Here is a 24660-nt window from a genome sequence, read left to right as displayed (position 1 = left end):
CATCTATTGAATGGAGGTGCGTCTGCGTGTATACGACGGTGTCCACTAAGCATACCATGCTTATTTCGACCCTCTGCCCAACATAGCTTGGAGGTTGCAGTGGTAATCGTGATGATGGTGTCCGTAATGGACGTGGTACAGACAGCAGGGCTAGTAGAAATGGGCCTCTAAACTACAAAGTCACCCGCAATATGATGTGAACTTCTGGGTACTCAGATTACCCGCGATAGGAAGATTTAACCAGAATACTTTATTGTAGGCCTTGTGGTTTAGAAACCATATACATCTTAGGTGTTGGTATACATCTTAGGTGTTTTCCTGTTAATTTGTTATGTGGGTAATATGAAAAAAGTAAAGTAAACCTGCTCAAATATGTTCATCCAGTATTTATTGAAAGGTGCATAATTTGAGGTGCTTGCCATCCAGTGGCAGATTAGATGGGTAAATTTACCCCCTTCATAAACTTTTGTTTACATTTACAGTAGGACTTTATCTCTGACCACTTTCAAGCCATGGCCTTTTGAATTTTGATATAAAAATCCAATGGTGTTGCTTTCTTAACCCTGACGCCTATAGTTTGCCAGGTTTAAAAAAGTTATGAGAGGAAAATATTTTTATTTGGTGTGAAACACACACATACCTGTTTTTATGCTTTTCATTTGTTTTATAATTTGTATTAATATTTATTTTATCATTATTTTATTTATAAGCTAAGGTTGCTAGCACATGTGTCTAAAACTAGATAAAAACACACTTTCTGTTTGCAGTTTGACGTTGGCAGAATTGGCCCCCAGCTCATTTGAGTTTGAGACCCCTGATCTTGACGCTTTCAATACCCCCCCCCCCCCCTCTGGATTGTAGTGGAGGCTAAACATACGTAAAACGCCGTTTATGCACCTCCTGAATTTCGGAAATAACGTTTACGCACCTCTAAAGTGCGTTTATCCACCTCAATATTGTGTTTATCCACCTTTGAATAGCCTACCGTTCTTAGACCATTCTAAATTAAGCTTATGTCGCTTTACAATTGTCTATAGTTTCATATTGTTCATATTTTTAATTTCATATTGTTGAACCTGTCCTGCGCAACACATAGTTTAGCCATATTAGTTTATCCATTGCATTATGGTATACTGTCAGTGACCAATCGTCTTGCAGCAGTCAGAAGGAAGCATCAAATATTAGTCACCGTATGTCGTGTAAACTAGTTTGGAAAATGAATAGCTTTTTTAAATACACCGATTTTCTGAAGCGTCAAGACAGCATCCCTCCTCCTGAGTATGCCAGAAAACGGCCTTGACTACAAGCCCAAAGTGAGTGAGCCCCAGAAATAGTACAAAACTTCACATTTTTGAGGTTAATTTGGTGTGCGGTAAAATCATGCCACTGAGTCAATAAGGCACAGCGTTGAGATGATTAGGATACTTCAGACACGAAGTTGCTATCTTTCCCCATTAGCCTATGTTACAAGTAAAATTCAGGATGTTAAGTCAGATAGATAACTGGTTGTTATTTCATGCAGGCATTTAGACACTGAAAGCTAGTTGCGATGTAGCAAACATCTTTACGTCTTTATGACGATGCGCCGATAGTAGGTATCATAGACAGTAAAAGTATGTATCCTATCCATTCATGCTAAAGCTCACTTCCTCTCCATTCCCTTGCTGCCTGCCTACCTGCAAAGCTTTATGGGTAATGGATCACTACCATTAAGCAAGAGCAAAATCACCATGGCGACATCACTGCTCTTACTCCCACTGCAATTCAATTTCAGCCAAACCCCATCAGGAACATGTGTACAACACACACACACACACACACACACACACACACATGTTTTAAATGGATTTACCTTACTCCCAGTGTTCAATCATTCCTCTTCCCTCAACACACACACATACACACAGTGAGGGTGAAGTACAGAAGATGTTTCCATTCTCTGCACCCATTTTGTGTAATATCCAGCCGCCAATCTCTCTCCTCCAGTCCATCAGAGCCCAGGGCTGCAGGGTATTGCTGGAGATTAGCTGTGATTGGCAGTGATTGATAATGTGCAGAGGTATTCAGACGTCCTGCTGCTTGATCACAAACCCTGGTTAGCATCATAGAATGGGGAGGGGAGAAATGAGCAGGAACACACACATACACACACACACACCAGTTTACACCACAACATTCCTACATGCTCCTGAATAGCAGCAGCAACCAAATGAGCCATCTTCAGAGTACACATAAACAGTGTGTGTGTGTGTGTGTGTAGACAGAAAAGAAGCATGAGGCTTACCTCTGACTATAAGTGGGACAGCCTCCTCTGGTGGCAGATCAATAGTATTACACCTAGTAGCATCTGCCCTGATGGAAACTGCTCTTCTCCTTAAGGGCATATTGGAGGGCTGCAACTACTCCCAGACCAGCCATCTCTCACACTCAGGGGAATGCCTCTGTGTGTGTGTGTGTGTATGTGTGTGTGTGTGTTCATAACCTCAATGATATTAACCCACTGGAATGTTAGCTATGCTGCAGTAACTCTGATTTTGATGTCTCCCAAGGTGACACAGGCCATTAGGCCTCTACACGTGTGTGTGTGTGTGTGTGTGTGTGTGTGTGTGTGTGTGTCAGTGTAGTAGTGGATGATACGGTGGATACTGGCATAGTCAGCATCTCTGTCATCTTCTGTTTCGCTATTTCATAGATAAGATATTTGTTTGTTCCAAAGACAGACAGACAGACAGACACACCCACACACACACACACATACACAAACTGTACTACTGATTCTACCCCAGTGTTTCTGTCTGCCCCCCACCACTCCCCAACACACATACACACACACACATTCACATGACTGTGTTTTTCTCACTGGCTGTGTGTGTGTGTGTGTGTGTGTGTGTGTGTGTGTGTGTGTGTGTGTGTGTGTGTGTGTGTGTGTGTGTGTGTGTGTGTGTTCAGTGCCTTTCAGGGAAACCCCGTCGTACACCAACCGGCGCCGCGTGACCGGCACCCTGACCTCGCCGCGCTCGCTGCTCTTCCGCTCCGCCTCCGACAACAACCTGAACGGAGACGGACGTCCAGCCCACTCGCCCGTCCCCTCGCTACGCAGCCTGCCCCCTCTGGCTCAGCCGCCGGGCACCGCCCCGGACGCCACCACGGCCGACGGCAGTCTGCAGAGCACCGGCAGCTCCCGCTCCTCCCACACGCACACGCACACACACACGCGCTCACCCTCGCTGCAGCGCGTCTCCGAGGAGCCCGACAAGCACACGCTGCGGCGACACCCGCACGGGCACAGCCGCGGACGCCTCAGGTAAGGACCCCTCACCTGCTCTCGGTACTATTGCTGCTCTCACGTGCATTCTGCACCAGGTGTGTTGTATACCAGGTGTGTTCTGCACCAGGGGTGTTCTGCACCAGGTGTGTTCTGCACCAGGGGTGTTCTGCACCAGGTTTGTTGTATACCATGTGTGTTGTATACCAGGTGTGTTCTGCACCAGGTGTGTTGTATACCAGGTGTGTTCTGCACCAGGTGTGTTCTGCACCAGGTGTGTTGTATACCAGGTGTGTTCTGCACCAGGTGTGTTGTATACCAGGTGTGTTCTGCACCAGGTGTGTTCTGCACCAGGTGTGTTGTATACCAGGTGTGTTCTGCACCAGGGGTGTTCTGCACCAGGGGTGTTCTGCACCAGGTGTGTTGTATACCAGGTGTGTTGTATACCAGGTGTGTTCTGCACCAAGGGTGTTCTGCACCAGGTGTGTTCTGCACCAGGTGTGTTGTATACCAGGTGTGTTCTGCACCAGGGGTGTTCTGCACCAGGTGTGTTCTGCACCAGGGGTGTTCTGCACCAGGTGTGTTGTATACCAGGTGTGTTCTTTGTTCCGTTGTTGATCTCAGCCGTGACGCTGCTCTAAAGAGTGAGGGCTGCCGTGCTCTCCTCAGGGGACTGCAGATACCTGCCTGGGCTCCTCTTCACACACACAACATCACGCGGCTCTCATTTGAGCAGCTCTCTCAGTCAGTACACACACTCCCATGTACGTACATGTACTCAAACACACACTGATGCATTTACCCAAATGCACACATGCACACACAGACTCACATACTGTACAAACACACACAAAAACATGCACACACACACACATGCACACACACACACACTGTGTGGTGTGTGTGTGTGTGTGTGTGTGTGTGTGTGTGTGTGTGTTTGTGTGCGTGTGTGTGTGCATGTGTGTGTGTGAAAACTCTCACCCTGACCAGCTCTTGGTAAGAAGTTCAACATGTGTGTGTAGGTATGTGTATCCTGTGTGTGTGTGTGTGTGTGTGTGTGTGTGTACAGGAGTGTGTGTGGATGGGTGTGTGTACAGGAGTGTGTGTGGATGGGTGTGTGTATGGAGGGGTATGTGGAGGGGTGTGTGAAAGAGAAGAAGAGATGAAGAAGAAAAGAGGAAGAGGAAAGACAGCAGAAGAAGGGAGAAGTAGAGGGAGAGAGGGATAGAGAGAGAGAGAGAGAGAAGAGAGAGAAGAAGAGGGAGAGAAGAAGAGGGAGAGAGAAAGAGAGGGAGGGAGAACTCTACTCTTGTCAGTAATTCATCAGTGTCACCTCAGTTAATCTCTCAAAAAGCTCTTCCTTTGCCTCTCTCCCACTCGTGTGTGTGTGTGTGTGTGTGTATATGTGTGTGTGTGTGTGTGCGTGCGTTTGTGTGTTCATTTTTGCAGAGGTTTTCGAGTAATTTAATGCTCAAAGATGAGCTGTCTCCATTTAAGAGATTGTCAGGTCTAATACTCTAGTGAGCATTTCTCACAGCCTGATGTTGGTGGCATTGCTTTGTGTGTGTGCGTGCGTCCGTGCATGTGTGCGTGCGTGCTTGTGTGCGTATGTGCATGTGATGATGTTGAGGCATTGCTGTGTGTGTGTGTGTGTGTGTGTGTGCATCTGTGTGTGTGTGTTTGTAGGCCACTTCGTTACCTTTGTTTATGTTTGTACTTATGATTTCTGAGCTAACACTTTTTGTTCGTGTTATTATATATCCACTTTTTTGGAAATAACCACTTTAATTTTTTTTTTTTATATTTTGTCCGCCTTTTTGGAGGTTTTCAACCTCAACTCTTTTGTTGCGTGTCTAACTGGCACGTAACATCACCTTAATAAAACCTTTACGAAGCCAATTTGATGGTAAACAAACTTATAATAGGGGACTCGTTCACCTACTGTAGCATAACCATACAGCACAGCCGTAGCGAGTCACTAACGAGAGAATCAGCCATGCAACTTCAAGAACAGAGACTCAGACACCTCCCGAGAATCGTGAAACATTCCCTTGTCAGTATACTGTATCTCTTTGGAGATAGTTTTGCCTGTTGATAATCCTTCACCTCCACAACAAAAGCATTTTCATTGTGTACAGGGGGAACAAGCCAAAGGAAGTAGGCTATTTACAACGGCAAAGTAAATTATAAATACTGTATATCGCAACTGTAGGGGGGCGCTGTACAGTCGCTAAAAATACTTAAACCTGCATAGTGTACTGTACCTTTGAATGAGTTGGGTTGTTGAAGGACGGCATGAGGATCGTTACTCATATCATGTTTAGTTTTGACCACCAGGGAAGGAAGCCCGACCGGGCACTAAGATCAGCAGCGTTTAATGGTGTCCGCGGTGACATGTGCACACACACATACACACACATGCACACTCACATACATACATGCACACAGATACCGCTGCGTGTTACATAGCTGTGAGTGTGGATGGGTGGGCCTTCGCTGTGTGTTAGATGTGTGCCATGCTAATGTGTTCCACATGCGGTTCTGCTGCTGCTGATCAGGGGATGATGTCATTGCGATGCTGTGGTGTTGCTATGGTAATTTGGTGCTGATGCTGCCTTGTCCTACATGTCCATCTGGCTGAGAGTCCTCTCCCGTCGCCATAGTAATTACGACCTGAGGGTGTTAGTGTGCTCTGACCAGGTGGACCAAAGTGGGCCGGAGTGACCAGAAACCTCACTCACATTCTCCTAGGCAACCAGTGTGTGTGTGTGTGTGTGTGTGTCTGTGTGTGTGTGTGTTTAGTTGTTAATATAGGTCTGAGTTTTTGAGAATATGTGTGTGTGTACCCACGCACTTGTAATTTTTTCTGAGAGAGAGAGAGAGGTTATCTACATACTTTTCTCTCATCCCTCCATCCTTTCTCCTCTCCACTTCTCCCTCCTTCCCTATCCTGTCCAATTATTTTCTCTCCTCCTCTTTCCTCCCCCCCCCTCTCCTCTTCTCCTTCCTGCCCACATCCTCTCCTCCCCCTCTCCTCTCCTCCTCTCTCTCCTCCTCTTTCTCCTCCTCCCCTCTCTCTTCCCCCTCCTTTCTCCTCTCCCCTCCTAGGCAATCAGTCTGTGTGTGTGTATGTGTGTGTGAGAGAGGTTCTCTACCCTTTATCTTTGTGTGTGTGTGTGTGTATGTGAGAGAGAGAGAGAGAGAGAGAGAGAGAGAGGTTCTCTACCCTTAATCGTTGTGTGTGTGAGAGAGAGAAAGAGAAAGGTTCTCTACCATTGATCCTGTGTGTGTGTGTGTGTGTGTGTGTGTGTGTGTGTGTGTGTGTGTGTGTGTGTGTGTGTGTGTGTGTGTGTGTGTGTGTGTGTGTGTGTGTGTGAGAGAGAGGTTCTCTACCTTTTATCCTTGTGTGTGTGTGTGTTTGTGTGTGTGTATGTGTGTGTGTGTGTGTGTGTGTGTGTGAGAGAGAGAGAGAGAGAGGTTCTCTACCCTTTATCCTTGTGTGTGTGTGTGTGTGAAAGAGAGAGAGAGAAAGAGAGAGAGAGAGGTTCTCTACCCTTTATCCTTGTGTGTGTGTGTGTGTGTGTGAGAGAGAGAGAGAGAGAGAGAGAGGTTCCTTTATCTTTTTACATCATTTTCTCCTCTACCCTCCTTCCCCTGCTCTCCTCTCCATTTTGTCCTTGTTAGGATGGACGGCAGTGGAGGCAGCAAGGATGGTAGCAGACCAGGAGTAGGAGGGCCCACAATGGGAGATTTATTATTCCCAAAATTCCAGAGGTGCAAAAAGTATTTAGAGTGACTAAATAATAACAAAAATAAAGAAAAACTTTTCAAAAACAAGAAAATAAACCTAAGTGCAGCGATGCACTAATATGTGCAGGTAAATTGGCAATACCAAAATTCACTGGCCCAATACACAGCACAGAGAATGTTCTCTCTCTCATAGCCCAGAACATACTCAACACAAGTTCCATTCTTCCCATATAAATAGGCTAAAACCCCACCCCTAGGCTATACCAACACATAATTCAATCAATTAACAATGTTACACATGAGAAATGAAAAAAAATATACAAAATATATTGCAACACATTTCCCGTGACAAATTCATACTATCATAAGCTTTAAGCTTTAACAGAAAATGTACTACTTAATATCATTCCCGTAGCACATTATTTCCCCCCTGTGGCTCTCCTATGCAATGGTAGCCAACCGTACCCCACTACCTGAAATAGGGGAGCAGTTGCACCACTTCCTGTTTGCCAGTGGGACAGCGTGAACCCCTTCTACAGGTTGGCTACCTTTCTATTGAAATTATTGTCCACCACATACATTCCACCAATACAATAAACACATAATTTTAGATGTAGCATGTTATGCGTGTCGTGATGTTAAATACACTGTTACGTTGCCGGTAGGCCTTCCCCGACAAACATTAACAAACATCTTAGCGAACGAACGAACAAACAACAAACAGCACAACTACGCACATAACAAACAGAACAAACAACATATCAACTCAGACAGCTTATTCCACATCATGTTGTAATTATGCCGGCATATGTGTGGAACATTGATGAATGGAAGTTGTGAATGTTGCGGGTTATGTTTGTCAGTTTATTGATGTGCATGCGTAACATTCGTGATCTCAAAGGTGTCCACCGACACGGACTCGCGCCGTGACAGTCCTCCTCTCTCTTCCTCCTCCCCTCCTCTCCTCTTCTCTCTCTTCTCCTCTCTCTCCTCCTCTCCTCTCACTCCTCCTCTCCTCTCTCCCCTCCTCTCCTCCTCTCTCTCTTCCTCCTCTCCTCTCCTCTCCTCTCTCTCCTCTCCTCTCTCCCCTCCTCTCCTCTCACTCCTCCTCTCCTCTCACTCCTCCTCTCCTCTCTCCCCTCCTCTCCTCCTCTCTCTCTTCCTCCTCTCCTCTCCTCTCTCTCCTCTCCTCTCTTCCCTCCTCTCTTCCTCTCTCTCTTCCTCCTCCCCTCTCCTCCTCTCCTCATTCCTCCTCTCCTCTCTCCCCTCCTCTCCTCCTCTCTCTCTTCCTCCTCTCCTCTCCTCTCTCTCCTCTCCTCTCTCCCCTCCTCTCTTCCTCTCTCTCTTCCTCCTCCCCTCTCCTCTCCTCCTCTCCTCTCTCCCCTCTCCCCTCCACCCCTCCTCTCCTCTGCCCCGCGCTCTGGTCTCTTGCCCTGACTCTTGCTGTGGCCAACTGGCCTCCCCACAGGAGACCCAGGTGACCAGACCGACTTGGGGAGTGTGACCATGGCAACCAGGGAAGTGTGAAATTAGTTCCCCCTGGTCACTGGCGACCCCTGCGGCTCCGCCCCCTCACTTCCTGTCCTGTCCTGGGCCAGGGTCATGCTTGGCAGGTCATCCGGCCACCCCACGGCCAGCCCCCTCTACCCAGCCTGCCCAGCCCCTTCGACCAGTCCGCCATTCCGTGCGAGCCTCCTCACACATTCGGGAATGTCACCTCATTCCAGAGCACTCAACATAGCATTCCATAGAAGCCATATAACACCGGACGCACCAATCAGGGCAGATGGTTACGATTTAAAGTTTCTGTTGGAGTCTATGCAGACACATACACACACATACACACACACACTGCTGAGAAGTTTTGTCCCCTGCCCTGTTCCCTCCTTGTCCCCATTTCAACCTCTCTCTCCCCCCCTCTCTACCTCCCCTCTGCCTCCCCCTCTCTCTCTCCCTCCTTCTCTCTCTCTCTCGTTCTATCTTTGCCACACTTTAATATTGTTATCTTTATCAGAGTTTGTAGGTCCAGGGGCAGACAATGCTAATCATATTACTTGTGTGTGTGTGTGCGTGTGTGTGTGTGTGTGTGTGTGTGTGTGTGTGTGTGTGCATGTGCTTGGGTGTGTACGTGTATGTAATAATAAGAAGCAGAAAAATGTGGAATTGAGCCAAAAATACCCAGAGTTCATATGGGGGTACAGAGATCAACATCAGCACAGGGGTTTGCAACTGAGCTGTATGTGTGTGTGTGTGTGTGTGTGTGTGTGTGTGTGTGTGTGTGTGTGTGTGTGTGTGTGTGTGTGTGTGTGTGTGTGTTGATTGCCAACATGGAATGTGACACTGAGCACAACCTAGCTAATTTGGAATGAATCATGACATAAAAAGAAGACTTAAGCGTTATTAAGTCATCACTAAGGTACATGAAGATGGCGTCACTTGAAAAACATGAGTTAGTGCTGTGCTATGGTGTATCATTCTTCTTCTCCTTGCTATCTTTCGTCCATGACATCCCTCTCTTTTTAGCTCTGTCAACACCATGCTTCTCTCCTTCTACCACACTCTATCCCTTTCTCTTTCTCTCTATCCCTCTTTCTCTCTCCCATCATGCTTCATCATGCTTCTCTTCTCTTCTTCCCTCACTCTCTAGCTCTGTCACAATTTGTCTTTCCTTTCCTCTCTCTCTCTCTCTCTCTCTCTCTCTATCCCTCTGTCACCATGCCCACCCCCCCATCTCAGTGTCAGTCTCTGCTCTGCTCTCTCCTTCTCTGCTTCCTGCATCTCTTACCGGAGGAGGGCACTGAGTTTACAGGGAGGCTAATGACTGAAGGTGATTCAGCTGATTCTGCCCACGTCGCCACGCCGCACTGCAACCCTCATGCAGGCACGCAGGCAGGAAGTTGCACACATGATCCAACTCTCACATCCACATCTCTCATTCAGCATCATTTATCTCTCTCTTTCTCTCCTCTCTCCATACCTGTCAACACTCCCGTTTTTCCCGGGTTTCTCCCGTAATTTGCATGGCCTTCAAACTTCATTTTAAAATCATTGATCCATTCAGGTTGCCAGATTGTGTATGAAATACACCCTACACATACACGATCACTTAGTTTCAATTTCAACCGTTTTGTCATAGGCTAAAACCTGGCAACCCAAAACCCAAATAAGGAAGCGGGTGCCGACTGCGCAGCCTGAGTCTTGTCGTAAGCAAGCGGGCTAGTTGAATGGCCTACTCCAGAACTAGCTGTTGTGAAATTGTTGGGAATTTAATTGATTAGCACATCACATAAACTGTTATTGAGTGTTGTTGATACACTGAACTTGTGCCCTCGGAACCAAATCTGGCAGCAAGCAGCATTGGAGTTTTGGAAGTAGGCTGCAGGCAGGCAGCTGGTGGATATAGGCTACATAACTGGCATGCGTAAGGTAATGGTAAGGTAAAAGCAACGACCGAAATGCAGTGTTGAAACACGTGTATGAAACGTATTAAATATGCAAACACAGATCCGGTATAAACACTGACCCCCCCCCCAAAAAAAAACAAACAAATCTCCCGTTTTTGGAAAGCTAAATGTTGACAGGTATGCCTCTCTCCCTTTCTCTCCATCTCTCTAGCAGTGTTTTACTCTTACTGTTTCACTCACTCACTCACTCACTCACTCACTCCCACCATCACTTACATACTCACTCACTCACTCACACACTCACTTACTCACTCACTCACTCACTAACTAACTCACTCACTCACACACATACTCACTCACTCACTCACACACACCATCACTCATACACACACTCACTCACACCATCACACTCACTCACTCACTCTCACACTCACTCACTCACTCACTCACTCACACACTCACTCACTTACACACTCACTCTCTCACTCACTCACACACTCAATCACTTACTCACTCACTCACTCACATAGTCAATCACTCACTCACATAGTCAATCACTCACTCACTCACACACACCATCACTCACTCACTCACTCACTCACACACACCATCACTCACTCACTCACTCACTCACTCACACACACCATCACTCACTCACTCACTCACTCACTCACACACTCACTCACACCATCACTCACTCACACACTCACTCACTCACTCACACACACCATCACTCACTCACTCACTCACTCACTCACTCACTCACACACTCACTCACTCACTCACTCACACACACAATCACTCACTCACTCACTCACTCACACACACTATCACTCACTCACTCACTCACTTACACACACCATCACTCACTCACTCACTCACACACACCATCACTCACTCACTCACTCACTCACTCACTCACTCACACACTCACTCACACATCACTCACTCACACCATCACTCACTCACTCACTCACACACACCATCACTCACTCACTCACTCACTCACTCACTCACACCATCACTCACTCACTCACTCACACACACCATCACTCACTCACTCACTCACTCACTCACACACTCACACACACCATCACTCACTCACTCACTCACTCACTCACACACTCACTCACACCATCACTCACTCACTCACTCACTCACTCACTCACTCACTCACACATTCACTCACACCATCACACACTCACTTCCTCACTCACTCACTCACTCATGCCACCACTCACTCATTTATTCATACACTCACTCACTCACTTATTCGCACAATCACTCACTCACTTACTCACTCACACCATCACTCACACACTCACACACTCACTCGCGCACTCATTCAATCAGTCACAATTTGTTGTCATTTGTTTGTTGATGTTGATTGAGAGCATATTCCAATCCAAAGAACTTTTAAAGAACAGTTCTCATCAGACCATTTGTTAGGGAACTTGTTAGCGGACTTTATACCCATAACAAAAGTCTAAATATGCTCCTTTTTCACAAAAGAAGTATGGCGTATCACTCCAAGTAACGGCTGTGATAATCGCATCTTACACTCACTGGCAGGGGAGAACAATCAAGCGCTAATCCGGCTGCTCTGTTCTGAACAATTCTAAGTGTTTTTAGACGTTTCACAGCAGCTCTTGACCAAACAGCTGGGCAGCACTCCAAGTGTGACAGAACAGGTGACCAAAATACATTAATCAAAGCAAAGCAGACAATGCAAAACATTTCCCTTTGCAATGCCTTTTCGCATTATCCAAGACCATTTGATCAGACCAAGACAATAAATTATCTATTTTAATGACCAGTAATTTAGTTTTAGTGACCCGCTCGACTGATACCCACTGTCTCCATACTCCATACCCCCCGCCCCCCACCACCACCCCTGTCTCCCCATTCTGTAGTTCAGCAGCCTTTCAGGGAACGTTTTGGGCTTCCCCCTTATGCTGTAGCATTTGAGGCAGTCGTCTGGGCTTTGTTCCTAATTAAAGTGAGGAGAATCCAGGCGAGTCGCAGATATGGCCTCTCCGCTCCTGTGTCCAGTCCTGCACCTTCTGCTGCTTTCAATGAATCACTTCCCCTACTCACTCAGACAGGAAGGAACCAACTTTGAAAGGGGAGAGAGAAAATGATTTATTGATGGAAAGAAAAAAGGAAATCAATTTTGTTTTTGCAGAGCAGGTAAATGACATGTCAGACTGGGAGCGGAGTTCTCCTTCTTACTCAGTCTAGAAGCTTCCACACTTGATCCCGCCCTGGACGAGCCCCCAGCATGCTGGTGTGTTACAGACTCAGGGGAACTCAGGGATTGAAGCAGTGAGCTGCCTGCTACAGCGGCGCTTAGGGAGCAGTGAGGGGTTAGGTGCCTTGCTCAAGGGCACTTCAGCCGTTCCTACTGGTTGAAGTTCGAACCGGTAACCCTCCGGTTACAAGTCCGAAGCCCTAACCAGTAGGCCACGGCTGCCCCTTAGTAGGCCACGGCTGCCCCTTGTGCCTTGTGCCACTTTGTGCAGAAGATATTTCCTCTTAAATTATGTACAGCACAGTACCTTACAAGTGCAGGCCTAAATCTAATCCCAACCTTACAACCCTAGCCCCAATTTTACAACCCTAGCCCCAATTGTCTAACCCTAATCCAATTTTTACAACCCTAACCCCAATTTTATAACCCTAACCCCAGTTTTTCAACCCTTATACCAATTGAATAACCCTAACACATTTTTTAACTTCAGCTTTACAACCCTAACACACAACCTTAATCCCAATTTTACAAACCTAACCCCAATTTTACAACCCTAATCCCAATCTAACAACCCTAATTTTAGATAGATAGATTTTTTTTTTACAACCCTAATTCCAATTACAACCGTAATCCCGATTTTAAAACCCCAGCCGTACAACCCTAATCCCAACCTACAACACTAACCCCATCCTTACAACCCCAACCTTACAACCCTAATCACAATCTAACAGCCCAAACCTTACAACACCAACCCTAACCTTGTAGCCGTACAACCCTAATCCCAACCTTACAACCCTAGTCCCAATCTAACAACCCCAACCTTATACAATAACATCAACAATACATTGCATTTATATAGCAGTTTTCAAGGCACCCAAAGCGCTAAGCATAACCCTTACAACCTCAACCTTCCAACCCTTACTCTGAACACACACCTTGCTCTGACGTGAGGTTTGAGGCAGAGAGGGTATGAGAGGGGTGTGTGTGTGGAGGTGTGTGTGTGTGTGTGTGTGTGTGTGTGTGTGTGGAGGGGTGAGGTTTGAGGCAGCATCAGCTCTGCTAACGTCTGTTCAAAGCTTGACGGCAGGAGAATGTCACTCGTTAGATGACGCAAAGCATTGCAAGATCAAAACCACATCAAAATAGCACAACATACTAGAGGACCACAAGCACCACAGCTGCGTGTGTTTGTTCTCCTCTTCAGACTGTCCCTGATCAGACTGTGTGTGTGTGTGTGCGCAGGCGTGTGTGTGTGTGTGTGTGTGTGTGTGTGTGTGTGTGCCACTTGAGCAGCGGAACAGCACCTGATGGTGGTGTGTTGAGGTGTGACATGTGTCAGACAGAGCTATGTGCAGACAAACCCTGTCTGTCTGTGTGGAGTAATTAAACCGCCTAACTGAAGACAGACGAGGGGGTGTCATGCTGTGGTTTACCTGAATAGAGCTACATGTCACTAGCTATCACAACTGTCAGATTCATAGGCCGTACTGTACCCCAATCCTTGTGTTTTTGTGTCTGTGTGTGTGTGTATGTGTGTGTGTGTCTGTAGGCTATGTGGGGATGTGTGCATGTGTGTTGTGTGGTTGTGTATTTGTGTCTGAGTGTGTGTTTGTGTGTCAGGTTTGTGTCTAGCCTGTAGTGTCAGCTTGTGGAACTAACCTCAGAGATAAAGCAAACTGAGTGTGTCACCATTCACAGCTAAGTTGGTCAGCATTCACAGCTAAGTAAGCTAACATTCACAGCTAAGTGAACACAGTCATGCCTTCCATGTGCTCAGTGTGCCTCATGTGGTTCCGATAGGTGCCGTGTGCTCCGTGTGCCTCATGTGGTTCCGATGGGTGCCCTGTGTTCTGTGTGCCTCATGTGGTTCTGATGGGTGCCCTGTGTTCTGTGTGCCTCATGTGGTTCCCATATGTTTGTGTTCCGTGTGCTCCGTGTGCCTCATCTGCCTCATGTGGTTCTGATGGGTGTGTGTTCCGTGTGCCTCATCTGCCTCATGTGGTTCTGATGGGTGTGTGTTCCGTGTGCCTCATCTGCCTCATGTGGTTCTGATGGGTGTGTGCTCCGTGTACCTCATCTGCCTCATGTGGTTCTGATGGGTGTGTGTTCCGTGTGCTCTGTGTGCCTCATCTGCCTCATGCGGTTCCGTTGGGTGCCCTGTGCCTCGTGTGCCTCATGCGGTTCCGATAGGTGTGTGTTCCGTGTGCTCTCATGTGGTTCTGTTGGGTGCCAGGGGAAGATTGTGTTTCTGCGCCACAGAATGACTCAAAGATACCCAGACTTCCCATTGGGTCAGAGTGGCGCTAAGTGTGTGGATGGTTGAGGTAGAATAAGTGCTTACTAGAATAAACTGTGATTTTTCACGTGTGACATGTGTGTGTGTGAGAGAGAGAGTGAGAGACTCAATGTGTGTTTCTGCTTAAGGGAGTGTGAAGAATATGTTAAGTTGTGGGTGTGAGGTGATGATTTTCACTGCTGATTATTATGGGATAGGATAGGAGGTAGCTGATCAATACAGGGATGGGGATCCAACTCCATGCCAACTCCAGCATTTGCCTGCTCTCTCCACCCCCCTCTCCTCCCCCTCTCTCTCCATCTCTCCCTCTCTGTCTCTCCATCTTTCCCCCCTCTCTCTCCCCTCCCCTCTTTCTCCCCTCTCCCTCTCTCTCTCCTCTCTCTCTCTCTCCCTCTTTCTCTCTCCTCTCCCTCTCTCTCTCCATCTCTCCCCTATCTCTCCCCTCTCCCCCTCTCTCTCTCTCCTCCATCTCCTTCCTATCAGTCTCTTTTTATTTCTTCTCTATGTCCACTGTAATCATCTGCCCATCCCCTGATATCAGACACCTCTCTCTTTCTTTTCACTTCTTCCCATCTCTTCCTCTCCCTTTTCCATTCTATCTTCTTCCTCCTTTCACTAATTTCCTCTAGACTCTCTCTCTTTATCTCTCCCTCTCTCTCTCTCCTTTTCAGTTCAAAGTGGTTTATTGGTAAGAGCATCTAAAGGAAAGGTTGATAGAGGTGTGGAACAGTCATATATACACTTTGAAAATACAAAAACACAGAATCTCTCTCTCTCTCTCTCTCTCTCCTTCCCCAGTTCTCTCTATCTCTTCTTCATCTCTCCTCTACCTCTTCTCCTCTGCCTTCATCTCCCCACTCTCCATCACATCACAGACCCACTCTCTTCTCCTCTTCTTCTCGTTCCTCCTCCTCCTCCTCTCTCTCTCCATTCCTCTCCTCTCTCTCTCCATTCATCTCCTCTCCTCTCCTCTCTAACTCTCTCCTGCATTAGCATGCAGTAGCCATGCCGGTTCTAGTATCCCTGCAGTAATTGGAAAGCCGTCACCGAGCCCAATGTTTGGAGAGAGGGAGTGTGTGTCTGTGAGTGTGTGTGTGTGTGTGTATGAGAGAGAGAGAGAGCAAGAGAGAGAGAGAGAGAGAGAGGGAGAGAGAGAATGGACTGAACAAGAAAGCTGAGCAAAGTGAGAATAGCTATGGGAGAAAGAGAAGGAGAGAGTGAGAGAGAGAGAGAGAGAGAGAGAGAGACAGGAGGGGAGGGGGTGGCTGGGGGTGTTTTCTGATTGATCTACCAGTGAAGGAGGAACTCACCCCTCTGAATCACCACAGGAAAAAGAAACATGAACTGAGCTTTTAAACTACAATGCTGCAACACAATCACATTCTCCCCTTCCCTCCCTTTCCCCTCCTTCTCTCTCTCTCTATCCTCCTCTCACCCACCCTCTCTCCCTCTCTCTCCCTGTCTCTCCCTCCCTCTCTCTCTCTCCCTCTCTCTCTCTCTCTCTCTCATATCCAAGTACAGACTCATGTATACATGCACATAGATAGGAAGCATGTTTACCGTCCAGCATCATTTCCGTCCAGCGTCTGTGGTCTGTGTGAGTGTGTGTCTGTGGTGTCTGTATGTATGTGTGTGTGTGTGTGTGTGTCTTTGCATGTCTGTGTACGTGTGCGTGCAAGCACACACACTGATCGAGAGGACAGGGAGAAAGAGCATCCGATGGCTGAATGGTGTGCAGCTGTGTGTGCGTGTGTGTGCGTGCGTGCGTGTGTGTGTGTGTGTGTGTGTGTGTGTGTGTGTGTGATGAATGGGAGAGCAGAGAAGCTGCAGCCTCTGAGATGAATGAGACAGACGTGAAGCAGCAGCTAGTCAGCCTGCAGCGGCATTAACATTCAACACACTGGAAGAGAAACAGAGAGAGAGTGAGAGAGAGAGAGAGAGAGGGAGAGAAAGAGAGAGAGGGAGAGAGAGAGGGAGAGAGAGAGAGAGAGGGAGAGAGAGAGAGAGAGGGAGAGACAGAGGAAAGGATGGAGAGTAGGGGACCAGAGAAGATAGAGGGGGAAAAGGAAGACAGGATTGAGAGAGAGAAAGCAAGCAAGAGCGAGAGAGAGAAGGAGGGAGGGAGGGAGGGAGAGAGAGAGGGAGAGAGAGAGAGGGAGAGAGAGAGAGAGAGGGAGAGAGAGAGAGAGAGGGAGAGACAGAGGAAAGGATGGAGAGTAGGGGACCAGAGAAGATAGAGGGGGAAAAGGAAGACAGGATTGAGAGAGAGAAAGCAAGCAAGAGCGAGAGAGAGAAGGAGGGAGGGAGGGAGGAGGGAGCGGAATTGAGGAGCCAGTGGGAGGAGCCGAGCCGGTGTGTTTGTCCCTGTGTGTGTGTGTGCGTGCGTGTGTGTGTGTGTGTGTGTGTTGTTGCGTTCGGTATGAAGAGGTGTGTCCGGGAGGCGACGCGCTCCTCCTGCCAGCACATACCTTCTGCACACTGCACACACACACACGCACACGCAGGCACACACACTCACACACCAACCCCTGCCAGCTGCAGGGTTGTCGTCGGCAACGGTCGGCGCGATTGATAGAATGTGCAGCTTTGGGCTGGAGAGGGCGAGCCGAGAGAGCAGAGAGGGAGAGCCGCCGCACAGTCGGAGTCGTGCGCGTGTGTGTGTGTGTGCGGGTGCGCACGTGTGTGTGTTTGTGACGGAGGGGGAGAGCCAGAGAGCGAGCCGCGGGCGGATGAGAGGACGGGACGCCAGCCGCCAGCAGCGCTCCACCCGGCAACTCCGCCGCTAAGCGGCACACGGCACGGGCCAAAGGGGGGAGGGAGGGGGGGGGACAGGGGGTGTGAGGGAGTGCGTGTGTGTGTGTGTGTGTGTGTGTGTGTGTTTGTGTTACAGAAAGTGTGAGCGTGTGTGTGTGAATGTGAGTGTAAGTGTGCGCCGAAAGCAAGAGCGAGGGAGGACAAGGCAAAGGAGGAGGGAGAGAAAGTGAGGGAGAGAAGAAGGGAGGGAGGGAGAGAAAGGTTAAGAAGAAGTGACCTAACAGTCCACGAGGGTCCTGCCAGGTCGTCAAGAGTCACTCGCGTGCAGGCGGGCGTGCACATGTGTGTGTGACGCGCCAGCGCATGTGTGAGAGCGTACTCACGCATACACACGCTCGCTGGCTGGCCTGACGGCCGGCTCTTGGACACAGAACAACCCGCCGGCGGAGAGACCATGTCGGTGACCACCGGCTTCAGCTGCCAGCTGCCCGGGATCACCACGGTAACCTATGTTTTTGTTTACAGCCCCGGGTCGGTCCAGAGGGAGCCCAGCCCACCGCCCCCGACCCCCGCCGCCCCCTCGGCCGCCCGCGGCCCCAAACGGAAACTTTACAGTGCCGTCCCAGGCCGCACCTTCATCGTGGTCAAGCCGTACGCACCGCAGGGGGAGGGCGAGATACAGCTGAACCGCGGCGAGAGAGTCAAAGGTAAGACCGGCCATTGCACGCCTCTCACACGCTCACCACCCAGACAGCTGTCCGTCACACCCCAGCAGCCCTGTGATTGGACGGTCTGCTGGGACAGGGGGCTGCCAGTCCCGCACCAGAGAGAATGTATGTGTGTGTGTGTGTGTGTGTCTGTGTGTGAGTCCAGGGCTTTAAGATAGTCATGCCATCAGGACAAGAGCAGTTTCTCTCATACCCCCTCTGTCACTGCACTGAGGCTGACTGCAGGTGTGTGTTGTGTGTGTGTGTGTGTGTGTGTGTGTGTGTGTGTGTGTGTGTGTTATGGTTCATGTCAGGAATGGAGGTTCATGTCAGGAATGGTGCTCATCCTGAGTGTCTCACACAGTTGTAGATGGTAAGATTGTGTTGTTATGCTTGGACAGCTTTTGATTATTGGTCTGTGTTGTTAATTTGAACAGCATGTTATAGGGTGTTTTGAAGTGTGTGGTATGAAGTAAGTATTCTGTTATGCTTGTTGTGTGTTGAGGTATTGATGTGTGTGTAGTATGAAATATTATTTAGTGTTCTGTAGTGTTAAGTGCCTTCTGTTGTGTGTTGAGGTATTGATGTGTCAGGTTTTCATTTCTGGGACCGTGTAGATCTAGAGAGAGATTAGCCATTATGAATTATTATTAATATCCTAACACTCATACTACTGTAAAGTAGTATTATTGCTCGGCTTTGTGTGCCACAGTAGTTAATTAATACTACTCATGTGTCATCTCCTATTTGCCGTCGTTTTATTATTCTATGTTTAATAGTGTCCTGGTATGACTGCACAAGCAGAGTCTTGTCATTGTTCTATAATTACTGAGCTTGGTGACGTAGGGCAGTGTTATGACACTGAGCTATGTCTAATGTATTATAACTGAGCTGTGCGGCTTGGTTTAATATGTGAGCTCTGCTACGCTAGGCTAGTGCAAATGAATTAGCGGCTGAACAATGTTGGCTAATTTGTCATGTGGAGTAAGGACTGGGCTGCATGGTAATGGAGTCTCCTGGATCTCTGTGTTACAGTTAGATAGGAGACTGTAGAGAGGAGTGTGTGAACCCTAGAAGCACTCATTATCTCTATAGATGACTGGGCCCCGGAGCTAGTATCTCATATGCCGATACTCTGGAGTTACCAGACCAATGCTCTCTGATGTAGTGGTGTGTTTAAGTCCATAGTCGTTGGGGATTATTCAGAGTAATTTATGTGGATTCCTTTGGTGGGAATGATTCAGTTGCATATTCATGCATTTAATGGACGCGTCAGCAAGTGTGAGCTGCCTAGGAATCAATCCTATGACCCTGGCAGCCTGCTCTACGAGAGTACCCATAGCAGTGCATAGAGAAGAGGAGAGCTGCAGTCAGCATCAGAGGTGCCTTTAGCATCAGAGAGAGGCTTTGTGACCCTGGCAGCCTGTTCTACGAGATTAGCCCATAGCAGAGTGCATCGAGAAGAGGAGAGATGGAGACTGAGTGGTGTGTCAGCATCAAAAAGGTGCCTTTAGCATCAGTGCAGTTTGTTAGCATCAAAAAGGTGCCTTTAGCACCAGAGCAGTTTGTAGCATCAGAGAGCTGCTTGTAGAATCAGAGCATCAGATTAGCACCAGAGAAATGCATTAGCATCAAAACAGCATGTTAGTGTCAGAGTAGTGTGTTTGCCTTAGAGTAGTATGTCCGTGGTTCAGTGTCTTTGCATTGTGCCTTTAGAATCAGGGCAGCTTTTTAGCATTGGAATAGCGTTTTAGCATCAGAGCACTGTGTTAGCATCAGAGGGGTGTTCTGACACTTGAGCATATTAGTACCAGAATGGTGAGTTACCATCAGAATCAGGTGTTGTGGCATCAGAGGGGCAGCACGTTGACATCAGGGTAGCCTTCTCGGCCGTCCCTGAGCTAAAACGCGTGCTTCAGCTGTCTCCCTCAGTCCCCCATGAGGAGTTAGTGCTCTTGGCAGTACTCAGGCCAGACACCCCGGCTCAGTCACTGCCCACGACGCCTGATATACAGCAGGGAGGCTCTCATCAGGACCAGCCAGCCATAGGCAGTATATCAAACATCCCGGTCACACCACGCTTGACCATGTGGAGAGATCAGGGAGGCACAGCCCGTGTGGGACACACGCCAGAGAGTGCCCTTGAGCAAGTCTCTTGGTCAGGGTTAGATGCTCCAAGACTTGCTTGGGAATGAGTGCACGTCTCCACTTTAATTCTGACCCGACAATGTCACGGCTGTTTCCCCCCGTAAAATGACAATATTTTTTGATAGATTGCATCCGGGAGGGGAGAAATGGCGCAAAAATTTCAATCTGATTTATATGCAACCTTTAGGACATACATCCCCAACGCCACATTGGGAGGAATATCAATTAACTCCCCATGGTTATTCATAGAGTCTGATGCATAGTCATGGCCTTACATAACGGAGAACAGTGCCCGTCTGTGACGTGATCCCCACCCCCACCTCTCCGCACCCCTCAGCTCCCACCTGCGATTCTGCCCCCACACTCCCCAGGTGCCCCCCCAAACCCCCTCGAGACCCTTCTGGTGGGACGCAGGGCCAACCTCCATACCTCCCCAGCCAAGGGCACAGGGCAGGGTTGTTTTCAGGCTGGGAGAGACAAAGAGACGAAACTCTTAAAAAGATGCAGGGGAAGCAGCGATGCCTTTGACGGCTAATTTAAGAAGGAACAGTTCACCTCCAACCACCCCCTAAATCATGACACTCAAACCAGGGAAGAGTGCTGTAAGGACACGCTATATGGTGTCTATTGCTGTATACTGGTAGCCTGGGTGCCAGCCGAACTTACGTCAGGCTAGTATACTGGACTATCCACACTACATTACTTAATAGAGGACCTACTCAAACCTTTAACATGTAACAACATAGACTAATATATAGCATATGATATGATCTGATGTGGAGTTCACTTGTGCAGAATGTGATGTACAGTGGACTGAGCAGGTGTGTGTGTGTGTTTGTGCGTGTGTGTGTGTGTGTGTGTGTGTATGTGTGTGTGTGTGTGTGTGTGTGTGTGTGTGTTTGTGTGTGTGTGTGTGTGTGTGTGTGTGTGTGCGTCTAGACATTGACTGGACCCAAGTGTGACTGTGTTTCTGATGTGTGCTGCTTGTGTAGGAGGGGACCCATCAGAGGGAGGCTCAGGGCTCCATCAGTGGGGCGTGAGGGTGATGATGAGGAGTTGGTGTGTGTGTGGGGGGAGGTTGGGGTGGGTGGGTGTGTGGGTGGGTGGGTGTGTGGGGGGGGGGGGGGGGGGTGTGTGTGTGTGTGGGTGGTTGGGTGGGTGTGTGGGGGGGGGGAGGGTGTGTGTGTGTGTGTGGGTGGGAGTGTGTGTGTGTGTGTGTGTGTGTGTGTGTGTGTAAGAGGGACCCATCAGTGGGGCGTGAGGGAGGCTAAATGAAGTGGCATTTACAGACAGCAGCTCTGAGCGGCAGCACAATCAGATTTGGGAGCCAGCAGCAAGAGAGGGGTGGAGAGAGTGAGAGAGAGAGGGTGGGAAGGAGAGGGGTGCTGAGAAGCACAGAGAGAGTGGGATAGAGAGGAATAGAGAGAGAGAGAGATATGTAGAAGAGGAGAGGAAGGAGAGAGAGAGAGAGAGAGAGAGAGAATAACAGAGAGAGAGAGAGCGATGTAGGGGAACGAGAGAGGTGCTGAGAAGCACAGAGAGAGGGATGGAGAGGAATTGAGAGAGAGAGGGATGTAGAAGAGGAGAGAAATGAGGAATGGACAGAGAGGGATGAGAGAGAGGGATAAAGAAGAGAGAGATGGAGAGAGAAAGGGATGTAGAAGAGGAGAGGGATGGAGGGAGAGGGATGGGGAAGAGGAGAGGGATGAGGAATGGAGAGGGTTGAGGGGATCTTCTCGCCCTGGTAGTTTAGTCACACTGACACGCAACACCCATCTGTTTGTTCGCCTGGACAAGAGCCATTCTGGTGGACACACACACTCTTGTGATGTCCTCAGATGTCACACACATACACGGGCACGATTAAACACACACACACACACACACACACACACACACACACACACACACACACAGAAGTGTATCTACGACCTTATAAGGCCTGTGCGTGTGTCAAGACCAGTGTGTGTGTCAAGGCCAGTGTACTGCACAGTAAAAGGTCACTCTGTGGAGTCCGATCCTGTTCACCTGATTTTCCATATGGGAATTCACCTGTAAGCTGCGTCCAGTTAGGATCTGTTTCTTAAGGGTCATTTTCCACATGTACATGTGGAAAAGTATGGACTCAGGGATTCAAGGCTAATAGGTTAATATTCCATCATCAGGAACGCAGCTGAAGGGTTTAATTAACACTATCGTGACATCACTTCTATGTTCTTGGATGTGGGACAAGGATAAAGAGAGCTCCAGTCCATTAGTCGATGGGTGTCTCACATCGGTCTGTGTGTGTGTCTGTGCGCATGTGTGTGTGTGTGTGTGTGTGTTCATTTATCTATATGCATATATGTGTGTGTGTGTGTGTGTGTGTGTGTGTGTGTGTGTGTGTTAATTTCTCTATCTTTAGATAGATAGATAGATAGATAGATAGATACTTTATTGATCCCCAAGGGGAAATTCAAGGTCTCAGTAGCATAGAGACATCACACAAAACATGCACTTACTGCTTTATGCATATATATGTGTGTGTGTGTGTGTGTGTGTGTGTGTGTGTTCATTTATCTATCTCTATGCATATGTGTGTGAGTGTGTGTGTATGTGTGTGCGTTCATTTCTCTATCTTTATGCATATGTGTGTGTGTGTGTGTGTGTGTGCTGATCATGCTTACTGTATGTTTCATGTGTTGATCTGCTCTTGTTTCCATCCATGCTTCATTGCAGACAGCTACATTAACCAGGTAGAAGGTAAAGACAGCACGCATTTTACTGTCCCTGTACTCCCTACCCTGCCCACACACACACACACGCACACACACACGCACACACACACACGCACACACATAGCACAAGTATGGACTCATACTTACACACTTACACACACACCCACCAGGGTTTCCGTTGTCCGGTAATTACCGGACATTGGCCGGAAAAAAAATGAAATGTACGACAAATTTCAATCTCCGGTCAAATTGTCCGATTGAAATTGGCTAATAATCCCGTCCCCTAACGCAATCTGAATTTCAGAATAAGCCTTAATATGTAAGCCTATATTATACGTCCTCTGGCTATGTTTTTAAATGAACAGGCTCTACCGTTTGAAAAGTAAGCTATTAAACAACACGCATAGCCTATGCTGCATTTCAAATAGGAAGCGCACGCTTAAAACGTCCATGTTAAACAACAAACAAATGAGTGAGGCGGTTCAAACATGGCCAGGCCCAGGCAGACTAGCCTTAAAAGTTTTTTCAGAGGCCAGACGCGATGGATGATGATAAATTGGTAACGTCTGAAGCCACAGATGTCCGGTCAACTCCACCACCACCAGATAAAAAGCAGAAGTGTCAGGCGTATCTGTCGGAATCGGTGACATTGGAAGTGGAGTTGCGGGGGGTGTGGCCGCTCCAATACACTGTAAGTTAAACAGTCACCATTGGAGATAATGTGGGTAGCAGCAACAAACAACGTAGCCTTTTTAAAACAACGAACGAAGCGGACTCTTGCTGTCCATGAAAAGATACTAGATCTTGTTAGGCATGTTTAAGTTAGGCTAATAAACATGTTGCATTCTATACAGCCTGATTATGTCATTCTTTAAGCTACATAGCCTGTCTCCAGTTTTCCTCAATTTGACTAATTAAGAAGGGATAATAGGACATTTGACCGGCATATCATCAAAATGTCCGGAAAACGAAACCTTCGGCACCATTTTTTTCTAGCGAAAACTCTGACACCCACACAACTCACACTTCTTCCTTCCCCTGTAGGTTTATATGTGTCACCTCTCTCCTTTCCCTTAACCACACACACACACGCACACACACACACACACTTCCTTCCCCACTGTGTTTTAAATGTGTCACATCCCTCTTCTCCACCTCACTCAACACTGTGTTTTAGCCTGTAGGTGTCTGTGTGTGTGTGTGTGTGTGTGTGTGTGTGTGTGTGTGTGTGTGTGTGTGTGTGTGTGTGCGTATCACCCCCTGACAACACTGGGTTATCATAACTGTGTGACAGTTTATGCCAAAGGTTAGGCAGCCCACTGGGCAAAAGCTAACGGTAAGTATATCATGCTGCTTTTTCTTTCTTTC

General features: G+C 48.1%; 1 protein-coding gene across 1 annotated transcript in view; it reads left to right on the top strand.

Moving 5' to 3' along the window:
- The window catches only part of shank3a (SH3 and multiple ankyrin repeat domains 3a), a 222042-nt gene that overhangs the window by 114826 nt on the left and 82556 nt on the right, over positions 1–24660 (top strand). The window contains exons 10-11 of the mRNA XM_076269060.1: positions 2950–3304; positions 18246–18427. Coding sequence (XP_076125175.1) covers positions 2950–3304; positions 18246–18427 — 537 coding nt within the window. The remainder of the gene's footprint in view (positions 1–2949; positions 3305–18245; positions 18428–24660) is intronic.

The sequence above is a fragment of the Alosa pseudoharengus genome, unplaced genomic scaffold (assembly GCF_046254945.1).
Source record: "Alosa pseudoharengus isolate Yale_2024_CS ecotype anadromous, Long Island Sound unplaced genomic scaffold, YU_APseudo_1.1 YU_APseudo_1.1_scf_10, whole genome shotgun sequence".
Classification (NCBI taxonomy): domain Eukaryota; kingdom Metazoa; phylum Chordata; class Actinopteri; order Clupeiformes; family Clupeidae; genus Alosa; species Alosa pseudoharengus.
The sequence above is the reverse complement of the archived record's forward strand: the minus strand, read 5'-3'. Positions and strand labels throughout refer to the sequence as shown.